Here is a 26939-nt window from a genome sequence, read left to right as displayed (position 1 = left end):
AATGCCATGAAGCTGTGTTGACTGATGATTTTGCATAAAGTGTTGTTTTGTTAAAGAAGTCAAGCATTGTACACATATTATTTTTGTTTGTGCTCTATGCCATTTACTGATTTACTGCATAAACGTTGCATACTTGTTTAACATCATGACCCCAACCTCTGGGCATGTTACTGATGAACCCAACCTCTAGGCAAGAGTATGTAACTCTGTTAGTCGATAGTTAGGAAAAATATTTTTTACATATACATATAAGTTTTCATTGAACATATTGTTTTGATACTTTGCTTCGATTAAATTTGATTTTAGACATTTTCTAGTGTTGACAATAATTTTTTTGATCTTTGTAATATCCTTCATTACTGTAGTCTGCTATTTATAACTATATTGCATGATGGGAAAGAGTACTGAACTTCCGGTCAAGATATAACATGGCTTTCTAAATAAACGTAGTTACAATCAAATGTGTTTCTTCTAATATCTATACCCTGGACATAACATCTGGCGACGAGGATATCCCCAGCAAACACATGACGTTTAAATAACGTCGGATTAATGTTAGATTTTGGTCACGACGTCGGCGACCAAAATACGACGTAAATCTGACGTTAAAATACCGATGTCTAATAGACGTTTCTTTTTGACGTCGTACTAACGTCGGGTTATGGTCGGTGTCCTGACGGTAGGTAAAAAAAATAACAAAAAATAATCCTTATTCGCTGTTGTAATCATTTAAACTTTTTTTCAAATGTTATTTGGACTACAATTGAAGTGTTCTTATATAAATACAGACCAATATCGCGGCGCTGCAACCTAATAAAACATAAAGGTGGCGCTGTATATACGCAAGTTACATGTGTTATTGTTATGAAATCTATTTATAGCTACAGATCTGTTTACAAGTTCCAATCATTTAACGTTGTAATATTATCATTTGTGGTACATTATTATTATCATTTGTGGTATCAAAATGACGAGTTTTTAATAGTGCTTTAACATTTAATCATAGTGACAGAAAAGGGAAAGAAAACATAATTAACCTTTAATTCGAATCTAAAGTCACGTGGATGGAAATTCAAATTCGTAGGCGTTACGTTTTGGCTGTCGGTCAGGAATCGGGATGCATTGATAAGTGAATATTATAGGTTTTCTTGAACTTTTAGGTCAGTTCAATTGATTTAGATTTATTTCTACTTTGTATTTGATAAATAATTGCATGATTGCAAGCACTCTTAAATTTAATTATCATTATTTGAACAGCTGAAGTAAAATGTCACACAAATTCGCGATAATGTCTAATAATAAATCTTTTTAAAATTGACATGTTTTAACTCTGCTTGTGGAGAGTTTATAATATGCCTTTCAGTACTACCAAAGAGAATGCTTAGTTTTCATATTTTTCTTAAACTGCGATGTTTTTGTCAGTTAAAATCTGAGAATTGAGAATGAATTTGTACGATTTCGAGCATTTCGTACCAAGACGTTTCGGTCCCAAATAACCCAAAACGTTCCGGTCCCAAATAACGCAAGACGTTTTGGTTCCAGACATTTCGGCATTAAATCTTTAATTTAAAACTATGAAATATTTTAGACTTGCGTAACTGTTCTATTTCAAACTTAGAATATATACATAAGTTAGAATATAATTTTCTTTTCAGGTAGTTAAAGTGTTGGACATGCTCTCAAAGGTCGGAGGGCCGGAAACACGTGATTATGTAAAAAGAAACATATGAAAGTAAGATTTTTGTAAATTCTATTACATACTTTAATCCATACTAAACTGGAGTTTAAAAGCAGCTTTTTAAATGTTCAGTATTTATGTTTACTTTTAATTTTTGTTAAAGCTCTTTTATAAAAAGTTGGCAAAATTGTTCATTAAGTTAAGATAACAATGAAAACATTTTTGCTTGTTATTTTTACATGTTTCATGAATTTCTTTTTTTTTTTCAGTGAAAATGATGTCACACACGCTATTGGGCGCTACAAACGCTACATATCCTCCGGACAGACGAGGGGTGCTGAAAGAAGGTCATATCTTAAAGCATCACACCTCAAAATTCGTGCTAATTCTCATGGATATCTAAAAGTATAACTTTGTGAAGTAACTAAAAGGCAGCAATTTATACATTACTGACAATTATCAAAGGAGGTCAAAATATGCAAAATGGCACTAAATGTTTTAGAAATGCTGTAGAAATATAGTAAAAGTACTGAAAATCTGTCATTAATTGCTTGAAACATTATTATCAGAATCTTTTAACTTTTCTTAAAATTATAATATTTTCATTGTTTTATTTGATAAGGCAAACTTTGATAGAAATGTGCATACATTGTTTTGTTCTTTAATATTTGTACATGTTTTCTTAGTTTCATTTATGTCATTGTTTTTGTAATACTTTTTGTTTTGTAATTAACTTATTTTATGTTTTATTTTGTTTAATTTCTAAAAATTATTTAACCTTGCAGAATTTACTAAAATTGTATGTATCAGCTTAAAATTGCAACTTTTATCTTAAATTAAAAAAGCATGAAACATATTTTTGCTTTTAGTTTTCTGTTATACATTTCATTTGAGGGAAAGTTACTTAATAGAATGAGTTACATTAAATTAGATCAAATCAGGATTAGCCAGAAAATATTTATGACGTGGTGAAACAAAAAGGATTAGGGGAATGATAAGATGAAGGTCAGAAAATGATCAGATTTAGGGCAGAAAAGGGTTAATATTTAGGTCGGAAAATGGTCAGATTGAGGTCGGAAAATGGTTAGAAACTGGTTAGATTTAGGTCGGAAAATGGTCAGACTGAGGTCGGAAAATGGTCAGATTGAGGTCGGAAAATGGTTAGAAACTGGTTAGATTTAGGTCGGAAAATGGTCAGACTGAGGTCGGAAAATGGTCAGATTGAGGTCGGAAAATGGTTAGATAATGGTCAGATTTTGGTCAGAAAAAGGTTAAATAATGGTTAGATTCTGACGTCTACCTGACGTCAGATTATTACGTCAAAAAAACTTTCAAATCCAACCGTTTTTCCGACCGTCATCCGACGTCAGAACCTGACTTAAATCTGACGTCAGTATGACGTCTTGTGTTTGCTGGGTCAAGATATGTGATTAACCGTTTAAGAATTATCTGGATATAAGAATTTTACTAGTTTATGGATGGAAAACGAAGTAAATTAATAAAAAAATGAACAACTTGCCACATTTTCCAAGTTTCGATCTTGAGACGGACAAAACAAATTCAGGAGCACGGTGGGAAAAATGGATTGGTCGTTTAGAGAATTTATTCAAGGGAATGTTGGTGGACGATGATGACCAAAAAAGAGCTTTATTATTACACTACGCCGGTGAAAAGGTTTATGATATTTATGACGTTGAGAAGAAAGAGACGGAAGAAACTTATGACGCAACAAAGAAAGTGCTTGGGGACTATTTTTCGCCACAGAAGAACATCCAAATAGAGATATACAATTTTCGAACGTATAAACAGTCAGAAGAACAATCCCTTGACGAATATGTCACGGAATTACGGACACTTGCTAAAACCTGTGGGTTTACAGATATTGATGGCGAAATATAGCAGCAAGTTATACAACACGGGAAATCTAACCAGTTACGTCGTAGGGCTTTACGTGAACCTGACAAAAAACTGGATGCTATTTTAACTATGGGTAGGATGCTTGAACAAAGTGACCAACACGCCAAAGTAATGGAGAAAAATGACCAAAACTTAGTAAGGAAAGTATCAAATTACGCACGAAGAGGGCGAGGTGGAACAACACGTGGGAGAACGGCTGCACGACGTGGATTTAACTCGCAGAACCGTGGGAATTTTCGGGAGACTGGCCAATCGTATCAGCGCGGGAATTATCGGCGCGCGTTGCCAACCAATAAATGCAGGAATTGCGGATATGAATTTCCCCACAGAGGTACCCCTTGTCCAGCAAAAGGGAAAACCTGCAACACATGCTCAACAGTTGGCCATTTTGCGCGGTGCTGTCAGAAATCAAAACGAGGCAAAGTAAACGAAGTAAGCCGTGAAAAGGATTTACAGTCCAATTCAGAGGAAGAATTCCTGTTTAACATAACAGTTAAAAGTGTCGCAAAAGAAAACAAAAGGAAAACGCCTCATACAAAAATAACAGTGAATGAAAAGAAAATAACAGCAACGATTGATACAGGTTCAAGTGTTAACATTATAGATGAAAGGACTTGTAATTACATTGGAAAACCTAAAATTCAACGAAAATATTTACCAAAACTTTTGCCTAACGGAGGAGGAAATCCGCTTCCAGTAAAAGGGTATATGAATTTATCTGTTGAAAAGAATGAGAAAATAACCGTAGCAAAATTTTATCTGGTGAAAGGAAATTTTTCAATGTTTAATTTTAAGTGTTGATGAAGTATAGTATTATTAAAGATAAAGGCTTAATTCCTGTTATATTAAATGCATATATGATAATTCTGCTAAAAATTTACACATTTTTAATATACAATAGATTTGTGATTCCTCGAAATGCAAATACTCGAAATTTGCGATTCTTCAAAGTCACACCTCGGTTATAAAAAGATGTGATTCTTCGAAACTTGATTTATCAAAATTTGCTATCATTCAAAGTAAATAAATAGTCCCATGAGATTTAAAACATAGTAAATTGTATGCAAACTTGAAGTGGATATTTTTTAAACCTTTCATTAGATATCGAAATGACATAACGGTCCCTTGTTTACTTGTGAATTATTATTGTTGTGTAGTTAAAAGCCGTGAATTACACTGCAAACTGTGAAAAAAGACGTTGGTGGAGAAAGTGAAAAATAAACAATTTCGAGACTTTAGATTTCTTTAAAACGGGCGATTTTGAGTGGAAAGATATGAAAATGCAATTCCTCAAAGTTTTCGATTCTTCGAAGGAAAATTGTAACCTCGTGCAACTTCGAGGAATTGCAAATGGACTGTAGTATGCATCAATGCAGGATTTTATCTAATACCAGGTCATGAGGTGTCGTTGGCAGTATTTTTAAAGTACCGTATCTTTCGGTATTACTGGTATGGTATATTGTTTTGGCCGTAACAGTATCCAACCCTTATTAGACAATCACTTCTGTTTAAAAAGATAAGGGGAAAAGTATTTATGTTTTTAGAATGCACTCTTCATAAGAAGAGACAATTTCATCATCTAATGGGGACAAAAAAGTGTAAAGTTCAAAATGTTCCAACAAAAGTCAACGTCCCACAAATCATTCATTAACTTACACAATGTATATAGCTTTTATAGATTTTGGCATACATAAAGAGAGAGAAAGAGTGAGAGAAAGAACTGTCCTGTAGGGACATGTAAACAACTGTTACTATAATGTCACCAGTAATATATAAACTTTAAAGGCTGATGATGTGTACACAGGTTGTGGAAGACATTTTTAAAAATGGATGACAAATTGTTTGGGCTATTAGTGGCTGTCCTCATTATTTTTATTCTTTGCCAGATATCCTTACTTATATTATTGTTTTTGTGTTGAAAGTGCTAAGGGTTTCACAACACTGGTTTTACTTAAATTCCTAAGCTCATCAAGGTGAGAAAAAATACAACTTTATTGAATTTAGTTGTTATTTATTTATGAATACATATATGCATTCAATGTGCTTTCAGTACTCCAATCAAAAATCATAAATTTCTTTTTTCCCAATGCCTATATAAAATGTACAAAAAATCCCAAATCTTTGAAAACAAGGGATGTTTTTCACTTATATGTATTGTAAATGGTTTGCATATGCAAACAAGACAATGTTTGTTTGTGATGCACCTTGTAAACATGTTAACGACATCATTTTGTATACATGACACACAAAATAAATGCAAGCCATTTGGAATAATAAATTGTCAGACCTCTCAGAATTTTTCAGACATGTTCATCAGACTGACATATATCACAAAGGGTGAAAATATTTGTGAAAAAGACTTGTTATATGGAAACACTCATTTTCTTTTATAACTGTTTGATTTTATACTACAAATGTTCCCACTACTGTTTTTTGGTTGCGGGTATTTTACTCCCTTTTCTTAGAATCTGAGGGTACAAAATGAAAATTTAGGGTGATACTGTTTTTCAAAGTCAATGCATATTTGACAATACATATAGCTAAAGAACTGCATGTGTATTGCTTGTGATTTTATTATGCTTTGAAAAACATGACAATGGTAACATTAAAGTTTGGATACCTTAACTAGACAATGCATTGACTTTTTCCAGCATTGAACAATAGCTTAAAAAATTTCACTGGCCAATTCACTTTTGTAGTTTAACCAAATAAACCACATAGAATCATGTTTTGACAGGTTTTACATGGGTAAAAGTTATAATATGCCATTAATCAGATATTTTTGACTTAACGGTTGTACTCCTTCACTTCCCAAAAATGTTATAAAACAATGCTTAAGCACTACAGCATGGTTATATGTCTTCTTCCACATTAACCATTTACTGCATACAAGCATGTTTTGATGGGTTTTTGCCCTTATGTCAGGAAATTGCCGCCCCTGGACTGGAAAATGCTATGGGAGGGATGGGTGTTATTTTCACCAAAGGAAAGCCAAAGGAAAGTTGCCTGTTCTGGCTTTTTTCTAATTTGTTTACATATTATGTGTCTAAAGCATACAAAACGTCCAAGCAATATTATAATAACAGGGTGTTTGTTTGACTCAAGGTCACAGGTCTTGATCTGCAAAAATTCTTTAAAATTCTTTTTAACCTGTCAATTAATCGGTTTGCGGGTAGTAAATGAATCGCAAAAATTGTACATATCTTGCCGAAACTTCAAAAGCACTTTTGTCTTCATTATACATGTGATGGATAATAAATACAAATAACAATATAATCTAGGAATACATTAGTAATATAAGTATAATTATTTTGTCTTTAGTTTCTGGTTTGTAGCTTATCAGTACAAAAAATTAAAACTCAGCATTTTATGTCTACATGCATTTCATGTCTAATCAGGACACTATTTGTCTTATGATAGATAAACTATGACTTAAATTGTGGATTTACCCTTATGGGGACAGTATACATTGCTTTGTAGGGACATTCAAACAGGAAGCACTAGTTCACCATATCCTCCAATGTGAAGAGGTAAACTAGAAACATGTGCCAATGGTTTTAAAAAACTTCCATATTTATTTTACATAGGAAGGAATTTTGAAATTTTAAGGAAGTTTTTGTCTTTCCTTTGCATGTAATACTGATAATTTATTTTACTACATAATTGTGCAAATGGTTATCTTGTTTGTTTCGAGTCATATCCATGTTGGACAATATGCTGCTATATGTTGAAATCCAAAAAAATATTTCACCAGAAATTTGGATAGTTGGAAAAGTTGTGAGTAAGTTCATGCAATTTATGTTTTAATATACAGCTGTTGTATGATGAGACTATTATGTGATCACCCATGGCACAGTTTGTTGATATCAACAGTTATGTATGTATGAGACATAACATATAATAAATAGTTATAAGTTCATAATTTACACCAGTTTTCACCGATAGTCTTTTGGTCAATCTTTTGAGAGATGGGGGTATTGTAAACAGTCCATAAAAGACAGCAGTATCATGCTTCTGCCTAGCAAAGCTCTTGTCTTATACTGTTTTTAACTAGGTTTTCAAATGAAAACTGGGTTATTTGTAATGCCGAATCGGCCGGCGGCGCGGGTGTCAACTTTTTGTTTCCACTCGATAACTTTAGTTTGCTTTGGCTACTGACACCAAACTTGGTGTATGGGTAGCTTATATCAAGAGGTAGCTTGGGATTGCTACCCAGGTTTCTGTGGTCAAGGTCACTGTTACTAAAAATAAAATTCATGTTCTGCTCAATAACTTTACTTTGGTTTGACCTATTGACACAAAAACTTGTTGGTATTGGTAGCATTATATCAAAAGGAAGCTTGGGATTGCTTATGGATTTTAGTCATACAGATAGAGAGAGATGGTCTCATCATATTTGGAACATGTACACAAAATTTAAACTCAGGTTATAGGGACTTGTGGGAACATTACCTGTCCTAAAATTACGGTATGCTCAAATGATGTTGTTTTGTCTGAAATGAATTTATTTTTGATATAAAAACAATGTCCCCGCAAAGTTGACATCATCTGTCATTTTACATTTGCTCTCTTTTTGCACCGTTGGGTAAAATGTAAGAGATTATAGCCGGAAATATTGGAGTCCCAAATTTCGGATATATTCTGTCTTCTTCCGGTTACATACGCGGGAAATGTGTTTCGGTAAGATTTTTTTTTATCACATCATTGTTATTCAACTAGATATGTGTATATCAATTTAAAATAATTGTTTCGTTTTCTATTTTACTTGTAGTTAATTCATTTTGAAAAAAATGTTAATACTTTTGCTGGTTTTCATTTATCAAAGCAAGCAACATCAATGGGCTGTTGTGCGGGATATTGGAGGATAGGTACAAGAGGATGCCCAAAAAAAAATTAAATTTTGGAACAACGTTTATATTTTGAATATTTCAAGGGGAAATTGTTAAATAAATGTGGCAAAGTTGCCATAATTCGTTGGTGTGAATAAATAGAATGGGTACAGAAATAATTTGCTGTAACTGTTATTTCGTAACCCTTAGCATTTTTTGGGTCATTTGTAACTATTGTTTGATCGATTCTTAACCACTTAAAATATAATTTTCAAAGTTACTTGCAAGAAATATCACATTAATTTACTGACTCATAATTAAATAAACAAGATTATTTCGGCACGGAGTATAAAAACTGGTATGCCTCACCATATTTCTACCAAAATGAAAGAAGAAATATGGCACTGACACTTTTTTTTTTTGTGCCTGACTTGGTGACATATATGGTTACTTTGTGGAGGCATCTGGATTTTCTTGTCTGGAACTTTGTCATCAAGTTCAAATAATTCCAAATTTAGTATGCATGTGTCCCTTGCAATGACTCGCAGTGCAGTGCACAAGATTTCCTACTATTCCTTTTTTCTGTTTTTTAAATTATTTTATTTATAAATTGATTTTTACAGAACATTTTGAACAAGATTTAATCTTTTTCGTTTTTTGATTATTTTTATAAAAGTAATTACTTTGATAGATTTTTTTTTTGTGCATGCACTTCCCTTATTGTTTTCAAAAAAATTTTTTGAAAATTCCAACCCCGTAGTTTTAATTCCCCGGAAAAAAATAAAAAGGAAAAACCTAAAGTAAAAATTATGGTTCTTGTGAAAGACTCCCTCTCAATTGTTGACCTTTTTAGATATTTAAATTCCCAAATTTTTTAATTATTCTGGAAAGGAAAAACAAGGACTTGGCCCAACCCCCCGAAGGACCAAAGGAAGCTGACTTATAAAAAAACTTCTTTTTTATAAAACTAGTAAAAAGAAGAAATTAATAAAATGTAATGTTGCATATTATATCTAAATTCTCATAGAAATATATTGATTTAAAGAACAACATCTTTTAATGGATTAGTGCTGTTCTTAATTCGGTATTAATTGGTCTTCTTCTCTTTGGGAACTTACATTTTAGATCACAAAGCCCGGCTAATGTCACTAAATTAGTTTTATAATGCGTTTCCTCGATTATCAAGGTTGACTCTAAAACTAATTTTACCAGGGTTCCCCAAATGGAATCCCTGGGTACAACTTTTCAGGGATTCCCGCTTCTTTTGGGGTATTCCTCCAAGCAAAGACAAAACCTATCCTTTTCTTAAATTTATTTTCCCATCCTTAAAGAAGTCCCGGATAAATAAAAAATTTAGCATTAATTTCAATTGATTGTTTAAAAACTTTAAGTGATCCTCTGAATATTCATGTGTTTTAAGGCTTGTTATTTAAAATATACTACAGCATGTGTAATGGCCTAACCTTGTCATTCTAAAATTATACATTTTTTATATTCATTTTTTGTTTTCCTTTTGTTAAATTCCAATTATTTTGCTTTTTTGCTGATTTGCTTAGAAATTTTGTGAGGTTCGTAAGAAAAGTATTCAGCGGGTGAATTTAATTTCGGAAAATTTTTCCTCGGGGGCTTTGGCAATTTCGGAAAAATTTACCATTTCATGGTGAAAAATAAAATATTTGCAAAAAAAATTAAACCATTTAATTTTCAAAATCCCCAAAACTCATTTTTTGTTGTGTTTTACTTTTTTGTTTGTTGTTTTGGATGTTTTTCTTTTTTTTTAAAAACATTTTCCGCATTCGAATCCCCCAAAATTACTCGTTTTTTTTAAAAAATTTATTTTGTTTTCGTTTGAAAAGAAACCATGCGGTTTAAAAAACTTTTTAAACGATCTATAGTTTTTTTTAAATTCTAAAGCGTTTTTGAAGTTTTCCACGAAAGTTGTGTTAATTTCGTTTGAACTGTATGTCTTTCTAATTTAAAAGAAACTGTTGGTTTATTGTTTAGAGTCTCCCCCATTTTTTTGCGAGACGGATCAAGTATTAATTTATTTTTGGGGGTTTTTTTATTTTTTACAATTTAAATAAAAAATATTAAATTTTTTTCAGAGATTATAAAAAAATACAATTCTCGCGACTACTATAAAAAACTGTGAATTTCAGAAGATTTTGGTGTGAACCCTCGAAAAAAACGTTGAAAAATCTAGATGTTCGATCATTCAACAATCAAATTCAAAATGTTTTTTCAGAGAAAATTCACCGAATTTGCCTTGTTTCGTACGAAAATTTCGCTCTGTTGATGTGAAAATTCTCTTTTTGTGTTAAAAAACAAATACTGACAAACAAATATTTCCCTTGTGTCAAATCCGGGAAGTTTGCACCAAAACAAAAACTTCATTAATTTCAATTAGGTCTAAATTGAGAAAATTTCTTAGCAAAACAAAAGTGTACAGACAGTGACAGTGCCAGACAACAAATCAAAACAATCGCATACTTAAGGTTAACCAAAAATCTCTTCAGATCTAGAGTTTCATTTGATACCAATGCATATAATAAGAGATTTTTTAATGGGCAGTTATCTTTTATCAATGTTTTTTACCAAAACTTACATTTTTTAACAGAGTATCATTTGGCATGATTTTTTTTATAAGTAAAAATATCGACTATCTTTTTTAAAGAATACTGCAATGGAAATATTTTATTACATTTGAGTTATATGAACGCATGATGCTGTTGTTTAATCTAGAAAAAAAATGTTTGTTCTTTTAGAAATTTGGGTGACCTATCTATTATCTCGCAACATAATGCTACCCTATAAAGATTTAACTGTAAATGCTGCATATAGAAAGGTTGGAATACAAATATTTGTTGGTGTGGGACATATAATATGCCTTTTATGTGCAGGACAATGATAATCATAATGGTTTCCGAACGGGCCGCAATGTGCAGCTCCAAGAAGTGTATGTCTTGCCAACCGCTGCTGTAAAACTTTTTCTCAGGTACAGAGTAAATATAAGTGATCACCTTAAATTTGGTGTTTCCCTTAAAATATTACTGAAATGTTAAATTTTAACATTTACGGTAAATATTATTGAGGTTTCTCAGCCCTGTTTTAGGCTTGATTTTTATGGGTTTTTTTGGAAAGTTTGAAAACTTTCTGGTAAACCACTGTTTACAAATTAAAATGTAGCTAAATTCTAGTGAATTCAAAAAAATTATGATTACACTTACAATTTTAAACATTTTTTATTGCAATTTTTAATTTTTTAACATAGAAATAAGCGATTTAATAACATCAGTAAATGATTTTTACTTGATGTTTCTTTTTGTGATTGTCATGCATAGTATGCCGGGATGGGAAAGGGGAATCCAGGGTTTATCTAATAAAATTTTGGATCCGTGATTGTATAAAAACATTTCGTAATACTTTTGGAAATAAATTAACTGTCAATGGTAGAAGATGTCATCAAAAATTTATTAAGAAATACATATACAACTGAACAGATATGTCTCTGCTGTGCAAAAATTTTTTGTATTATATTTAAAAAAAATGAAAATGTATTTTGTTTAACAATTATTAACACCCACTTCACTATCTGGGATGATAACTTCAGTCATTTAACACTGGGTCAATGATTTAGCTCCTGTTTCAAGGATTTTTAGAAATTTGATTCAACTTTTTAAACTTGTAACTTCGCTTGAGATTTTTTTGCTGTGCTTTGGGGAAAAAGATGCTATTTAGAATTAGGAAAATATGAACCAATTTTTCAGCTATAAGATAAGCCCAAAAAAAAAAAAACCTCTGCTATCATCGCTAGTTAAACAGTTTTCAAAAACTGTTTTGTACATGTAGGTCCCTGACCCTCATGCTTTGAGTAAATAAAAAATCCCTAATAGATATCATCCCTTTTACATGTATTTCCATGTATTTACCACCAACATACATGTACACAAAAGATACATCGCTTTTTTCAAAAAACCTGCTGTTAAAGTAAAACAAGGTTAGATTTTAAAAATGTTAGGTAATGGCTGAGTTGCTTAGTTGTTATATTGCTGTGAAGCTGTTTTAACTACAGGCATTTAGGCATAAACTTTTTTTCAGCTTAACAAACTACCAGAAAGCAATTGAAATATCCCTATTGAATAGCTCCACAAAATTAATATTTGTATGTACATGAAAAAAAGATAAAAGCTATGTCAATAATAAACTTTGACATTTAAAAAAGTATGTAATTAAAGGTTTATCTGTTTGAGTTTCTAAGAACTATCTCTACTGTAGCAATACATGTAAGAAACAGATGGGCTTAGAGGTTAACCTGTCTGTTATCTTTTTTTTCCCTAACAGCCAACAGAAATTGATGACCTATAAACAAAACAAAACAAAATACTCATTTTTAACAGTTTCAATTTTGATCTGTCAAGAATATCTCTTTAATTTACAGGTGAAGTTCATTTTGGATTTGTTTTTTTTGGTGGGGATGGTATATATATAATTATGGTACACTTATAGGGTGTCAGACACTTCACTTCACCCAAAAGACATTTCACACCAAAACATTTATAAAATTCATTGCATTTTTACATATTATATTTCTAAGTAAATATGATTAATCAGGTAATGTTGCTTTTATTAATTTGTCAGTCTTTTCAAGACATACATGTACATGTATGTCTATAAATTTTTCATCAAGATAAAATGGGGAAAATTCTTTATGCTCTTAATTGGTCAAATTAATGGCTTTCTTAAAAAGACTGACCACAATGAATTATTGAAACTTATCAACTGTAACAGGGGATATCAGTTTACCAGGATTGGAAACACCTTCATTTAACACTCGAACACCCCTGTTCCCTTAAACTATCTCTTCTGTCCCAAATGTATTTACAATATATTCTACTCCTGATGGCTCCAATGGCAATGGCTCAAACTCTTGAAGACCATGTCTTGTCCCATCAACTACCTTTTTGGCTCAAACTGAAACTTGTCAACCAAACAATTCTCACCCAATGTTGTAAAACAAGCATGCATTCATTTTTTATCGGTGTGTATTTAGTTCGTCGTGAAATGACAAAGAACTTGCGCTGTAAAAATTGATCTAAGTTACGATCATTATTATGAAAAGTATTGAGTAACTAATGTTAAATTAATCTGTAGTTTTATTAGGAAAGCATGTCTGTTGTGTCGTATCAACTTACCAAACCATGTTCAAAACTATGACACACTAAACAGATTTGAACAAGATTGCATTTGAGAAAAATGCTATGCCACCGCATTAATACAACACTAAATAGTAGTATAGGAACAGATTTTTTTTGTTTTTATACAATTTTGAAGATTGTCATAATGCATAGATCCCTGACCTATCTAATTCTTATTATCAGATTAGTGGTTAAATCTGTTGTTAACTCAATAAAAGATCAGAGCAGGAATATATCAATGCACTCGAGTCTAGTGGATTTTGGTGGTGAAGGTCATATTTCACACAAACTAAATTTCATGACTACTTCAAAGGACAACACAGTAAGACACTTTCTCAAAATCTAGGTCAGCTGAAATCAAAGTTCACTTTACATCTTAATATGTGCACATGGTTCAAATTTCATAGCTGTGCATCAAAGGAACAAGAAGTAGGTCAATCATCAAAATCTAGGTCACCTGATATCAAAAGTTCAATTTAACAACTAAACCTGTGCACATGGTCAAAATTTCATTGCTGTACATCAAAGGACAAGAAAGTAGGTTCACTGTCCCCTTGGCAAGGCAAAATTTTGGACCCAAGGATTTAATTCAAAAACAATCTTTATACAGTCCACCAAACAACATTTCAAGTCAAATATCTAAGCTGTAGCTTTCTCCAATTCAGAAAACATTTGTTTTATTTTCTGTTTTTACTATGTGTTCAAAATGAGAATCACTGCCCCCGGGCAGGGCCAATTTTAATACCAGGGGAAAAATTTGAACAACTTTGGTAGAGGACCTATAGATGATATTATATAGCAAACATCAAAGCTCTATGCCTTGTACCTTCAGACAAAAATAATTTTTTTTTTTTTTACTACATATGTACATAATGAAAATCAATGACCCCGGGGGACCAATTTTGACCCCAGGACTATAATTTGAACAATCTTGGTAAAGGTTCACTTTGCAAACTCTCATGCCATATATTTAACCTCTAGCCTTTGTCAATTCAGAGAGGAAGATTTTTCAATTCAGAGCAGATTTTTCAAGTTTTTTCTTCATACATATAAGGAAAACTATCGCCTCTGGGTCAGGGCAATTTTAACACTAGGGGCATAATTTAAACAACTTTAGTAGAGGACATATAGATGATATTATATATCAAATATTAAAGCTCTAAGCCTTGTATCTTCAGACAAGAAGATTTTTTATTTTTTAGTATATGTACATAGTATACCCCTGGGGTGGGGTCAGGCCAATATTGACCCCAAGGCTATAATCTTGCTGGAGGTTCACTACATAATGTTTCATGAAAAATATCTTAACTCTAGCCTTTGTAAATCTAGAGAAGATGATTTTTTAAGTTATTACTATATACATATGGCCCCGGGGCGGGGCTAATTTTGACACTAGAGGCAAAATTTGAACAACTTTGGTAGAATACCTATAGATGATATCATTTAACAAATATTAAAGCTCTAAGCCTTGTACCTTCAGACAATAAGATTTTTTTTATTTTTTTACTATATGTAAAAACTGAAAATCAATGACCACCGGGCGGGGGCAATTTTCACCCCAGGGCTATAATTTGTACAATCTTGCTAGAGGTTCACTTCACAATGTTTCATGCAAAATATCTAACCTCTAGCATTTGTCAATTGCTAGAAGAAATTTTTTTTTTAAAGTTTTTACTATATACATATCAGAAAAACCAATGACCCCTGGGGCCGGGCCGATTTTGACCCCAGGGCTATAATTTGAACAATCTGGGTAGAGGTCTACCAGACAATGCCTTATGCAAAATATCTAAGCTCTAGGCCTTTTGGGTCTTTACAAGAAGGATTTTAAGTTTTTACTATATGTACATATAGTGAAAATCAATGACCCCCGGGGCGGGGCCAATTTTGACCCCAGGGCTATAATTTGAACAATCTTGGTAGAGGTCTACCAGACAATGCCTTATGCAAAATATCTAAGATCTAGGCTTTTTGGATCTTTACAAGAAGATTTTTTAAATTTATTCTTATAATTCCTTTTGGTTGCCATGGCAACCAGATTTCTCCATGGAATGAAATTCTTTGAACAACTTTGGAAGCCCTTTACCCAAGGATCAATCCTGCCAAGTTTGGTTGAAATTGGACCAGTGGTTTTTTTCAAGAAGATTTTTTAAGTTCACTATATAATCTATATAACACACACACACACACACACACACACACACAAACAAACACACACACAGGTGAATCGCTATATGCCACCGCATCGCAGATGCTGCGGTGGCATAATTAAAAAAGAGTACAGCAGTGCAGTCAGCAATACGTGATCTTTTTAAAAGTGAATACATAGCATTAGATTAGAATACTGTACTGAAATATATAAAATATACAAACTGTTTCTGACCTTGTTGTTATTTCATTGTCATATGTATATGCCTGTACTTTTCTGTTTAAAAATATTGAATTGGATGTTTCATTGCATGCATTATTGTGACAGACATGAAATATTATCTGTCAAATGGGTTTAATCTACATTATGTCCTGTTGATAGGCATTTATAACCTGTTCAATATTGATAAAAACCAAGATGGCTGCCACATAATATTAGGACACATAAATTGCTAACCTCAAGCAGAGGGATTTGTGATTGCCCAAAATCGGTCTACAGACTAAATCTGGAGAGTCCACATAAATGATATCATTATTAGTAGATAGAGCCCTACAAATCTTGCAAAAAATTTTTATAAGAGTTAGAGCTAGTTTCTTATTCATTTTCAGAAAAATTCACACACTGTTTGTTTTGCATTGTAGATACAATTAATTGTCAGTATGAGGTCTACAAGAACAAGAAAAGTAGCAAATGAGCCACTGAATTTGTCGGCATTGGTAGAGGCTGATCCACCAGATTTTGATATAAAAATAGTTGATAAAGAGACTGGTAATTTTTCAAAATTAATAGAAAATTGGTAATATTGCACTGGTGCAGAGCCTAAATCTGGACAGATTTCAGGGACTGGGGTTCTGAATATCTCTGCAAGTACATAAATTCTGATAGGAGCATAAAATTTTGAATGAATAATGATTTGTTTAAGCTTCTTATTACAATTGTAGATAGAAGTTTGGAAATAATATTTTTTATTAGTTACATGTATTCTTCAAATAGAATTATGTCATTAACTGTTGAGAGAAACGAATAAGTGCCTAAAAATTCAGACACTTTTCTAAACCAAATCAAATCTCAGTGCATGAAATGGAAATAATTTGTACTAAACATGTACTTTCTTTGGCCAATATAATTATGGTGATTTGAATGAATTTATATTTCATGTTAAGGCAGGCAAAATCTACAGTGCTTAATGATGTTAAGTAGTATTGAAAAAAGTAGTAGTAATGGTTCAAATGTATTTTATGTTTTGATAGATACTAACAAGATGTTTTGCTGCTTTGGTTATAGCTCAGTTGCAGTCGTTCAAAGCCACCTTGATCATTCCAAGCAAAATTACAATTGATTTAACATTTTAAATTGATGTCCGAAATTTTAGGCACTGTCAGGATTAAGCCACTGCACCAGTACTGTAGTTTGTATATAGTTAGTATATAGTGAACTAACACCACAGGTATTCTTTCACACAAGTCTTCTTTCCTTATTATTCCCAACTCTCAAATAGACAGAGGAATACTTATTAAACATTGTCAGTCTGACCTTTTGTCTATCCAGCCTCAAAACAAAAACCTACAAAATTTTCACTTGTCTATCCAGCCTCAAAACAAAAACCTACAAAATTTTCACCCCTTCCAAGCTAGATCAGTTTGTAATGCACTGGACTATAATGGTTGCCTACATACCTACAGAGGAGAGGGTTAACCGATTTTAAATGTTCTAATATTCTTATGCAGGAATATGAACTGTCCACAGATACCCAGGTTCTTGACAGTTTTTCTTTCATTGCCACTTATTTTACATGGATCCTGTATAAACACAAGATTTGAAACAGCTGCATACTTGACCACAATTTTTATCAAGTTCTTAAATGGAATTGGTTTTCTGTTCACGATTAGAAGAGATGTTTAAGGGGCCGGAAAGCTCAGTCCATAAAGCTGTGGAATGATAGTCCAAGGGTCCCGGGTTTGAGTCCCTGTCAGGCTGCACCTTTTTCTCACCCTTTGACATTTGGTGACAACATTGGACCGTGACAGTATATAAACTTTAGATTCAAAATGACCTCTGTACTTTTTTTTTCTTTTTTTTTTATCTCTGGATTTTAAGTCGCACCGACAGTATTTCAGTCATCTGGCGACTTTTCCAGCTTTGACTGGTTGAGGAAGACCCCAGATGCCCCTCCGTACATTATTTCAGGCACGGCCGGGCATCTGGGTAGAACCACCGACCTTCCGCATACTAGCTGGATAGCTTCTTCACATGAAAGAATCAAGCCTCTAGTGAGACTCGAACCTACATTGGTGAGGGGGCAAGTGATTGTAAGTCAGTGACTCTAACCACTTGGCCACGGAGGCCCCTTTGATCTCTTCGATCTCTGTACTAGTAGGAAAATCATGGACAAATTTCAATAAAGCGGGGGCCTTTGTATAATAGTTTGAGTTTTCTGTGGTTCAAACCATCCAAATGACAGCCATGACAGCCATTTTGAATTTTATGATTTGTCTGCAAAACATACATGGGACCTTATACCAATTATTTAGTTATTGTAAATGTGCACTAGCAATAAAATATATCGTACCTTTACAATGACAACAAAAACAGGTGTGATTAGCACTATTATTTGACCATTAAGATTTCAGTCTTGTTGGAAAGTTCCAGTTATCAAAGTTGTAGAACTATTTACAATAAAGAAGGCAAAAGAATGGGACCGGGCTTAAGGTTTGATAGATCCCAGGTGTTGGAGCAATCTGAGTATGAGCCAACGATGTTTAACTGTATAGATTTGAAGATTCTACGATCTTGATGACATGTGTATACGACCTATCTCGACATGATCCACACAAAATATACAATTCTTATTGTAGTCAACTTAAATGTTTTATTGAAAAATACTCACTTTGGTGAGTGCTCAAATCCTTATATCTGCCTTTATTCCATAATGTACCATTTCTCCTCGCTTAAGAAATTAAAAACTAGCTATACTTTTAATGTTGTAAATATATTTTTGTGTCTTTGAAGGATATGGCGTGTTTTCTAGAAAACATTTTGAGAAGGGAGAGCCTTTGTTCCTGTACAGAGGAACAAAATCAGTTGGAAGTCTGGATGTTATGGATGACAGTTATGTGTTTGAATTCAGTCACAAAGGCACAATATATTGGTAAGATAGTTTTTATTTTCTTTAAATACAAAGGATAAATTCTTTTATTTTATGCTATTTTTTTTGTCAAGAAATATCATTGAGGTATATCATATCTCATCAATGATTGAAAGAATTGATATGACCTTCGGTGCTGAAAACTTTTTAAATAATTTAAAGAACTTTAGATAAAGGGTGTATCTAAAGACAAAAAGCAAAAAGTTGTTATATAAAAGTGTATTGAAAATTGTAGAAAACTAACTGAAAATTGATAACATGCATTATTTTATGTCAATCTTTAATTAACTTTTTAACTGTACCTTTGGATCAGTCTTGTGCTTCACATACATGTATTCATTCAAGGTCTGCATTTATGTATATGTATGCAAATAATCTCATGTACTGATTATATAAAAGAAATAGATACCTAAAAAAATGAAAAATTAAGAGATAATACCATTATGAGTTCATTTTGCATAATATGTCTCTTCAATGTGCATACATTTCTGGAAATAAAGCAATAATCATTTCTTATACCATAATCACTAGAATATAAGTCACATCTGTGTATAAGACGCACCCCCAAAAAATCAATGCAAATCTTTTGGAAAAAGCTAGGTGCTGTGTATTAGACGCACCAAAAAATTGTCGAAAATAGATTTTTAAAATTGTGATATCTGACATTTATTGAGTCTTGTATACATCTGTAAATATCTAGAGTAACAAAAAATACGGGGACAAAATGCTCTCTTTATTCAAACAAAGAGATTCACAAAGGTCCCCATAACATACGGGGACAAAATGCTCTCTTAATTCAAACAAAGAGATTCACAAAGGTCCCCATAAGATACTGGGACAAATTGCTCTCTTCAATTCACAAAGGTCCCCATAACATATCGGGACAAATTGCTCTCTTCATTTAAACACAGCCATTATAAATAATGTTTCTCTCATGATCCATTTTTTGTATGACCTACAGCATTATCCAGGGCTAACAATTTGGGTGTCTAAATAATGTCCCAATAGTATACTATGAATTCAACTAAGGCTGTTCGGATATACCAGTATATTGATTTATTACAGTTTGAGTCTGAAATGATATGCGTATTGTATCGGAAGCTGCCGTATCGGTCGTATCACAGTACTCATTCTTGGAAAATTTATTGATGTTTTTGATGATCTTATTGCCCAAATAGTAGATGATTCTTTGATATTTTACTGCAATGTGTTAAAATCTGTTGTGAACATTTCAACAATTATATTTATAGATTATGGAATTTTTAAAGTCTGACTTGGCCGTAAGTGTCTGGATCTAATTGATTATACAGACCTTTATACGAAATATTCAATATTCGTTATTTTACAAAGATTAAGGTGTGCAGTCCCTAATTATAAACTGGGAAACTGGTAAAATAAATAAAACTGAGTACTTACAGACACTTTAAGACATTAACAAGGCATTCACCAGACCAGATATCAAAATTTGACAAAAGTTTTTAGGAAAACAAAGAATGAAAATAGTCTATTTTCATATAAAAGGGAGGTAATTTATGCATAGTTTAGCCCTAAAACCTTATTTTTAAATCAATAAGAGGAAAAATAAAAAAACTGTGCTGGTAAATTTTCAATATTGATCTTATTATTTCAGAATAAAGGCATTTTGAATAGAATCAAAATACTTTGGCTAGTTACGGACTGTAGACCTTTAAAAGAAATTTCTATATGTTTTTGTTAACACTAGTGATATAATTTGGAAAAAATGTAATGTGCGACATATATGATACTGCCATTGTATCACAAAATGAGTGAGCTTGAATTGAAATTCTGTCTCCCTATTTTAAGCTCCTTGAAAATTAAGAAATCACCGTATGATACACTTTGAATCTTTTTGTAGAAAATTTGTGATGGGATAGATAAGAGATTGCATACTTTGCACATAGTCCCTTGAAAAATTGTACAAAATGTCCGAAAAGAAAATTAAAAAATGCACCAGCTTGGTGCAGTTCCAAAGTCTTGCAGTTTGGACTGCCACTTGATGATAAAAAGAGTGTAGCAGTTTGCAGAATGTGCCTTGCAGTGGAGGTTCAACTTATCTTGGCTCACATTTTTGCAGTCACCATGGAATAGATAACATAAGTTTATTAGCAAATTTTCTTAGAAGCGATATATTGTATTGTATTGTATTGCCTATCGCCATATCCATGTCGCAGTATGTACAGTATTGGCATTGCCTGGCAATACACAGCCTTAGTTTCAACATCATTGTGTTTGTCAGTATATACATTTAATTCTCATATAACCTTAGTGTATGGGGACATGCAAGTATCTCTGAAATAAGTCCTCACAAACAGGAACAAAGGTCAAGGTCATAACATGCCTTCAAGCTTGTGAAAATAATTTAGTGGAATATAAGTCTATAAGCTGCAGTGAAATAGCTGTATCTCTAAAAATTGAAGATGCTTGCTTAAACTTTAATACAGCAAAAGAGTAACAAATATACAGTCAAACCTGCTTTAGTGGTCACCTGGATTAATGCGCCTCCAGACTTATTATACCAACATTTCTGAATCTCAGTTTGCTATTTGTTATGATATAAACCAGCATTAAGCATTCACCTTCTTTCAGTGGTCAGTTCTGATGCATCCCTTGGTTGGCTACTTAAGTCAGGTTTTGAATGTATGTGGACATTTTTCTCTACATACACTGCAATTTAGGGTCCAAGCTTTCAGACAATGTTAAAAACAGGGGTCTGAATTATAAATATTATAAAATCTTCTTAATATTGGGTGTGCAAATTTACTCCACCCATCTTACAAAAATTATTTAGAATAATTAAAAAATATCTTTATATTTACTTGAAAGAATATATTATATTGTTTATTAAACTACTATGGTAAAAGTTATTTAAAAATGCTTTTTCCAGGCATACGACATGGCTTCAGTTAAAATAAAATCGTGCAGATCATTAATAAACAAAGCAGAGGATGGGCTATAGCTGATCTTTGCATGCTTTTCATACCCTGAAAATTATAATTCCTCTGTTTACTGTATTTCATGACATGACAAACAAGCATTATAACAGTTATTGCATGTTTCACAATCATTTATATGTCAAATGGTCACCATGAAATATGATGCAACCACATTTATAAAGCTCATGTTTGGGTCATAGGATTTTCTACTGCGTTATTATAAGGTTTTGATTTATAACACTCTTATAATTATATTAAGAAGTTCTATAGGTGTATCTGCCACAAATTTTTAACGTGTTACCTCCTCCACACATTTTGCATATTACATGGTGTTGATTTTTAATGTTCTATCCACAAATGTTATTTGAAAAACATAAAAGTAACTTTTACAGGGTATAAAGCTATATATCTGTTGATTGTCAATTGTGAAATTATTGGTCTTACTCTTAATGAGATAGGATTAAATAAATAATATTGGGATTTAAAGAATTTTATCAGTACTTACCTGGAAAGTAAGAAGCGCATGTGCAAAATCAAAGCTAAACTTTATAACAAAGTAGTGGCAGAATATTTTGTTCCAAAACATTTTATTCAATTCATAGTCAATAATCATATCTAAAAGATAACAGAGACTTTCTTTGGTAAAACTTTTCTGTGAAATCCATTAGATTATTAAAACATCTCAGTTAAAGTGTTTTTCAAGTTTCTTAAAAAAATTATTCAGAACATTTAGCTTTACACGCTTAAAATGGAGAATGTCAGGTTTGAAGGGCATTAACTTTTGATACATCTGGAAAGAGATTCATTAATTTGACAAAAACATCCATCTCATAGGGCTAAATATCTCACAGAAAGACGTTTATGAAGCATTTTATAAAATTTTGTAATTATCTCCCTTTAATTCAATATTTAAAAAGGGACAGATTTTCTATTAATTTTACCTGAAGGTGTGTTTTTCTTTTTGTGATCTTGCACACATTGGTTATTTTTACCATCTGCACCATTTGCAATTTAGCAACCAATGAAATTTCCTTAAAATGAATAAAAATTAAGTCTAACCTAGGTTTGTCGCCTAGGATAGAATTCCTAGATAAAACATCTATTCCTTTGTAAGTGTTTAGGAATTCTTTGTGGTTTCTTGTTTAAGCTTCAAATTATGACAGTAAATTATTTTATTTAACATTTCTCTCATACCTTTTCACTTCATGAAACATGAACATAAACAGTAAATTTCAAAATAAAAAAACAAACATTATATTCCTATGATTGCTAGTTATTTTTCATAAAAGACAAGTGCAAACAAAATTTGCAACTATCAATTTCCTGGCAAAGTGTTGCATTCACATAACGTAATTGTGCAAATAATCAATAAAAGATACATAATCATGTCAAAACAAACAAACAATTAAACATTCTGTTCAAACGTTCGTATGTAATTAATAGTTTGTTTATTGTTATTTTTTGACAAGATAAACTAGTGTTATATGAGTAATCGCACATTTTTCAACACATGTAGTTGTACATGTTTCAAAATTGGCAAAAAAAAGATGTTTATTTATTTGGGAGCCATGACACATGAGTATAATAACGAGGTTAGCATTGTAATGGGGATGGGGATACACTTAATTAATAAATATATCTTGTTTGTTTTTAGTATTGATGCCTCAAAAAATGATAAAAGTTTGGGAAGAATGGTGAATGATGAAAACCGGACACCAAACTGTTTACCAAAGGTGGTTGAGGTTATGGGACAACCATATGTTGTCTTCTTTGCTCTAAGGACTATACATCCTGGAGATGAACTTAGATATAATTATGGATCAGGGAATTATCCATGGAGAAAAAAGGTTGTTATATTTTTTATTAACTGAAAAAAAGATTGTCTTTATAAATAAGGCTGTTTAATTAATGAAATATAAGAAGTCCAATTGACTTTCTATCTTTACTAAGGAAGGCACAGAAAGTTTTAAAGCCATCTTTATCAGTGAACCAATTTTTGACTCAACTCAATGTTGGTATGTAAATTTTGCTTTGTAAAAAATTAAACACTTAAGTAATATTAGAAAATAGCTTGTTAATAAGATTTTTCTTTAAATAAGTGTATCTTTTACTTACTATACTATAATTAGACGTCAGGAGTTGTTTTATAAGAAAATCTATATATTTCAGAAAGTTCACAGTAATAAATGAATTATTCATATTATATGTAATATGATCATCTATATATATTTCACGCGGGTTTTAATAAAGAACAAGTGCATATTTTGACATGACAAATCTAGTAACCTTTTTATTACATATGCACCCCAAACTAACAAATGTTAATGAAAATAAGTTTATAATGTCCAATTTTATTTTAAAAAATAGTATCTTAAAATTTTATTTTTGTATATATTTTCAATTCATAATTTTGAAACCTCTCTGCCAATGTCACAAACCACTTGCCCCCTCACAGCTATAGGTTTGAATCTCGATCGGGACTTTGGGTTCTTTCATGTGAGGAAGGTATCAATATGGCTTACGAAACGTCAGTGGTTCTACTCAGATGCCCTTTTGTACCTGAAATAATGCACTGAAGGGCACCTTGAGGTCTTCCTCCACCAGTAAAGCTGGAACGTCCCTGTATGACCTATACTGTGTCTATGTGATGTAAAACCCAATCAAAAAAAAAAGAAGAAAAAAAAATCAACAAATACAATATTGCCTGATGTCGTAATATAACAGTGATGTAGATTGTGTACATTTATGCAAAATGTAAATGTAAATGAATGCTTTGAAAATCAGATTGTTGTTTCTACTGAAAATTTTACAGCTGTCAAGCTTTGAAATATTAACAAATCAAGATTTTAACAAGGAGTCAACTTGATATTTTTTCTGTTCACCAAACATATTAATAATGCATATTGCCTTTTGCAAAAAGTAATTTTAAGAGAGTAATTTAAGTATTTTTGAAAGATTTTACTTAGTTTACTGATTGATTTTTGCTGACCTTTTGACACTGCAATATTGCTTTACAATTTTTCTTGAAAAGTAGTCTGTCAACTCATAAATATGAAAAGTTCAACACGTCAATATAGAAAAATATTGACGTCTTCACTTGCAATGTAAGTGAATGGGGAAAATTATTGCATATGTAATAAGTAATATTATATGTTACAAGTAAATATTTGTTGCATAAGATTTATAATTATCCATTCCTAATAATGTTTTGACAAACAGGTTTTCAGGAAATTGTTTGTAAAAGGGAAGTTTGTTATTTAGTTTTCTATTCAATTTTACTTAGAAACGAAGACTAGCAGAATGTAAAGGTATATTTTGCCCAGTTATAATTTCTTGTTCTTGTTCAGTTTAAAGCTTTCATGTTTTCAGTTTGTTATGAATTTTAAGCTCCCCTGATCACAGACTATGTACAGGGAGTTTTTTTTTTGAATGTGGATATTAGTGAAAGTGTTAAAATAATTATCAAACAAACTTAATTATTTTCCATGAAAACATGGTGAATGCATTATTTACCACAAGGTCAATTTGATAAACAAGAAATGTCTGTAAATTTCTGTGGCTTTGTATTTTTTACTATCAAAATAGAAAAATTGATATCTTGCAAGATCTAAGGTCCAATGATATTTCAAAATTTTCTATGTTATTTTATAAGCTGTAAGAAGAAAGCATTTTATATTTCTCACTGACCAGATATGGAATTTAATATAGGGCTTAAGAGCTTAGATGTTTGGCATGAGACATTGTCTATGGACCTTTACAAATATTATTTATGGTAGATTGTGGGAGTAGCTAATATTAAGATGAAACTTGAGATTGTTAGTTAGATATATGGGAACAAGAAAATGGTTACTTGCTTACAATAGAATTTTCAGCTTATACTCAATAACTTCAAGACACTATGAGCTTATGATACCTTTCCCGGCATGTGTGTAGCTTATATGAAAATACAGTCTTGCATTACTATTTAGGTATCTAATATATATTTTATGTTGACATATTGAAACCAGCTTTCTGTGTTGGTATAAATTTAACTTGTATTATGCCCTGCTTTGGTATTCTACAGAGGTTTTTAGAATCTAGGTCATTGTTTTGGGATAAAATTGTTTTTCTGAATAACAACACATATACTAAATCTACATACTTTGGAAAGAGCTGTACATCTTAAATTTTGCATGTATTCATTGTGTTGCATTCAAATGCTTTGTATCCATGTATCTCATCTATTTGTAAATGTGTCATTCCTAATTCCTGTCACATCAAGACTTTGTCGTTAAAAACCTGGTTTTCGTTGCATTGCAGCATTTCTACTTGTTTAACTTAAGTGATATCTGCATTAAACTTTGCTGATTATTGCATAAAATATAATGGAAAGAGAAATAAGAACAAGAAGGTGTTTGCAATCTTCAATTTGTGTCGCACATAGCTCAAAAAGTATTTGAGCTAAAGTCATGAAGCTTTACAGGAATGTTTGTCAGTGTGTGTAGTTGTGCACCTTAGGTTTGGCTAGTGAATTCATGAAGTATTCTGTAAGTACAATCTTATTAATAATTCAGAGTGTTTGAACATTAAGTTCTGAAGCCCAAATACAAATTGACCTTGACCCTCTTTATTTAACAGAGTATGGTGACCAAATGACATTTACAGAGGACAGTGACCAAAGTAAAGAGGCAGAACTAGGGGCCAGCTAGTGATGCATCTGTTGTTACTGAAACTTCACCATTCTGAAAGAGGTTTGTTTTATTTAACTTCTGAAAGGATATCTGCATTAAACTTTGTTAATTTGTGTATGAAAGATAATTGGAAGAAAAATAACAATAAGAAAATGTTTGACATCATGGATTGGCAGTCAGTGTGGAAATGTTTAATGTGCAAAAAGACAAAAATAAAATTGTTGATTACCTGCAGATAAAGGTGAGTAGAGAAGATGGTGAAAATGATTATGAACTTTCATAAAGTTCTTAAGCCTGATACAAATTGACCTTGGCCCTTTTTCTTTAACAGTGTATGGTGACCAAATGACATTTACAGAGGACAGTGACCAAAGTAAAGAGGCAGAAGTAGGCCAGCCAGTG

General features: G+C 31.9%; 1 protein-coding gene and 1 long non-coding RNA gene across 2 annotated transcripts; both read left to right on the top strand.

The window, feature by feature from the left end:
- Window positions 1-575: 575 nt before the first annotated feature.
- Window positions 576-2194, top strand: LOC132718548 (uncharacterized). The gene is made up of 3 exons (XR_009624101.1): window positions 576-1160; window positions 1656-1732; window positions 1948-2194. It is a non-coding gene; the product is annotated as an uncharacterized LOC132718548 (long non-coding RNA).
- A 9166-nt stretch (window positions 2195-11360) lies between these two features.
- LOC132718547 (N-lysine methyltransferase KMT5A-like) lies at window positions 11361-26556 on the top strand. The gene is made up of 4 exons (XM_060702260.1): window positions 11361-11419; window positions 16410-16536; window positions 18778-18916; window positions 23522-26556. The coding sequence occupies exons 2-4, from the start codon at window positions 16428-16430 to the stop codon at window positions 23736-23738; spliced, it is 465 nt and encodes a 154-aa protein (XP_060558243.1). The 5' UTR covers window positions 11361-11419; window positions 16410-16427; the 3' UTR covers window positions 23739-26556.
- The last annotated feature ends 383 nt before the right edge of the window (window positions 26557-26939 follow it).

The sequence above is a fragment of the Ruditapes philippinarum genome, unplaced genomic scaffold (assembly GCF_026571515.1).
Source record: "Ruditapes philippinarum isolate M1 unplaced genomic scaffold, ASM2657151v2 ctg6224_1_1_1_1, whole genome shotgun sequence".
NCBI lineage: Eukaryota > Metazoa > Mollusca > Bivalvia > Venerida > Veneridae > Ruditapes > Ruditapes philippinarum.
The sequence above is the reverse complement of the archived record's forward strand: the minus strand, read 5'-3'. Positions and strand labels throughout refer to the sequence as shown.